The 2,845-nt window shown below is 31.6% G+C and overlaps 1 protein-coding gene across 1 annotated transcript; it reads right to left on the bottom strand.

The window, feature by feature from the left end:
- Positions 1-1,075: 1,075 nt before the first annotated feature.
- LOC130966198 (uncharacterized) lies at positions 1,076-2,368 on the bottom strand. Its single transcript, XM_057890977.1, has one exon. It carries the CDS (start codon positions 2,366-2,368, stop codon positions 1,076-1,078), a length of 1,293 nt encoding a protein of 430 aa, XP_057746960.1.
- Between the last annotated feature and the right edge of the window lie 477 nt (positions 2,369-2,845).

The following is a 2,845-nucleotide window of genomic DNA, read 5'->3' on the forward strand; positions in this document are numbered from 1 at the left end:
GTGTTTGTGGGGAGTGCCGTGGTTAATACTTATATGAAATTTGGGTTGGTGATGGATGCACATGAGGTGTTTGAGGAATTGCCTATTAGAGATTTGGTACTTTGGAACTCAATGCTCAATGGGTATGTATTTGGCTGTGACTTCGAATATGTTCCCAAATATGATTTTATAGACAAAAGGATGATTTTATAATGTTTTGTAACGTTAAAGATGATTTTAATAACAAAAAAAGGTCGGGGACGAATTTGATTTTCATCCCGAACCTTAAGGACGAAAAAAATACTTAACCCTTAAAGAAATTATATCTTGTATACTTATTAATAGTAAAATTCTTCACTTAGTTCAGGTTTGGACGTAGGCATAAGGCAGAACCAATATACATCTTGTTATTCATTCTCTCAACATACTTTATTTCTTTATTCATTTATCTATTTATTTTGATTAGTTACTCATATGCCTTAGAACCTTTTCAAAATGTTTTTGAAATAGTTAAACACTTCGGAAGATATTTTCTCAAGATTATATATACTACTTTCCGTTGTTCACAAATCAAACAACTTTATAAGTTTTACTAAATTTCAGTTTTCATAAAAGAATATCAAAGTACAATTCAACTTTTTTTAGTATACATCTAGCGATTTTAGTTTAGGATATGTGATATGGATATTATTTTAATATCATGTTTAATTTAGCTCATGGTTTTTACTATAAAAATGGCTCGATTAGAGGATTTGGTATTATTTTTTTCGTAACTAACATGTAAATTCTATTTTATTGCATTTAGTTTAACAAGTTTTTTAATGGGTTTGTTGTCTAAGCTAAGCTTTTAAACATGCCAAGTTAGAAAATAATTACAAAAGCCTCTATCCAAAGGCAGCATCATGATTATTCTACATTCACATAAACAACAAATATCTAAAACTTCATTAACATGATATTTAACATAGTATTACAATCATAAATTAATGAAATCCCATATTTTGTATGTAACAAACCTTAAACGATCTCAAATCATGCACCATCAAAAAAAAAAAAAAAGGAAAATAATGGAATATGGAGCTATATATGATTGCTCTCAGAGAAAAGAAGAAATTGTGGTTGGCCACCAAGGAAGTACAACTGGAGTAATAGGCAAAAATCCCAAAGAGAGGCCACCATATTTTGATGCCTTGAATTCCTGAGTTAGTAGATTACAACAAATAATATGATCGCCAAATTCCAAAAATATGGTACCTTTAACATATGGATGGAAGGCGAGGATTCTGCTACTTCCCCTAACATGTTCTCTTTCTATGGCTTGTAACTTGTCAAAAATTGATCCGATAATATCAGGAATATAAAACTCATGCACTATTTGCCATTCTTGATGAGAATCTAACTCCCAAACTCTACCACTATAAGGACGAATGTTAGCATTGTTAGAACGTGAAATTGGAAACTCGGATAATTGTAAACTTCCACAACAAACACCAACACACCCTCTATATGCTTCACCAAATTCACTAGGATGATCAATCACAGAAGCAACTTGTTCATTTTTGTAAGGATTGTATATAAGAATCTTCCTTCCACTTGTGAAGTATAACACCCCATCATGTGCAACACACGATGATGTAAGGGAAAACCCACAAGAAAATCCTTTTGGGCATAACAAAACATGTTCATTCCATTTTTCGGTTTCAGAAGAAAAAACCTCAACGTTGAAAGTAGTTTTTGTGTTAGAAAAAGCAGGAATGTTCACAACCCTAAATAGGCGTTTTGGAGCAACAATAGACACTTTGTCTTCTTCAATATGATAATAAGGATCGCAGGTGAATCCCACAAGAACACCATTGGGATCGCAATTACTTGGAGCACAAGGTAGCTCTATCGATTCTTTGGTGAGTGGGTTGCAAACATAGTATATACATTTGTGATATCGGCGTGGGTTTCCACATAAGAGCAGGCCATTACAACAACCGAAAACACACTTCAATATGGATCTCAGTTGAACCTCATTGGTGGGGTTGAATTTTGAGCCTAAAAAATTTAAGGATAAATTCTTTTCAGAAGACCCAAATTGTAAGGAGGGTACATTTGATGTTATAACAAGTGCATTGTATGGTTTTAGGATGTAGCTATGTTGATCTATGTCTTTCTCTTGACATTGCAAATTTTGGAGAAGTCTATGTTGGTGAGTAAGATATATAAAATGAAAGTTAAGATCAGAAATTATTGCACACCAATGCTTTGAGACACTCTTGCATGTGAAGAGAGATTTGCAAGAAAGCCTGCAAAATATTTCGATGAGTGAATCATTTAGAAGATTATTGATGGTGGTGTAAGATTTTGAGATAGTATTTGATGGTGGTGAAATGGTGGTACACATAGATAGCGTTCGAGGAAGAAATTAGAGGAATTCTAAGGAATGCATGATCAACTATATGTTGATTATGATTTAGACTTGGTATTGTAAACCTTATAATTATTGACCACAAGTCAAACTTTTTTTGGATGCTACTTTATAGGGGAAACAATGGTTTTAAAAAGTTTTTTTTTTCCAAAAGAGTAACCAGAAGCATTTTCTATTTTAAGGTATAGTTTAGTAAAATTTTTTATCTAAAATCGTTAAAGAAATTTCGTACTAAATTTGCAAAGAATATTATGTTGACTTATTTATATTTAGATGAGATTTTAGTGATTTTAGACCATATTCAATAAAAGATGTCAATATAGATTGATACAATATCTATCTTATAAAAAGTTTAATATATTTAATCTTTTCTTGAAAAAGGGAGAGAGAATGAAAAGAAAATAGAGAAAAAAAAATTGTACTTCCTTTCCGGTTACTTAAAATAAAAGAGGA

Source organism: Arachis stenosperma, chromosome 3 (genome assembly GCF_014773155.1).
Source record: "Arachis stenosperma cultivar V10309 chromosome 3, arast.V10309.gnm1.PFL2, whole genome shotgun sequence".
Classification (NCBI taxonomy): domain Eukaryota; kingdom Viridiplantae; phylum Streptophyta; class Magnoliopsida; order Fabales; family Fabaceae; genus Arachis; species Arachis stenosperma.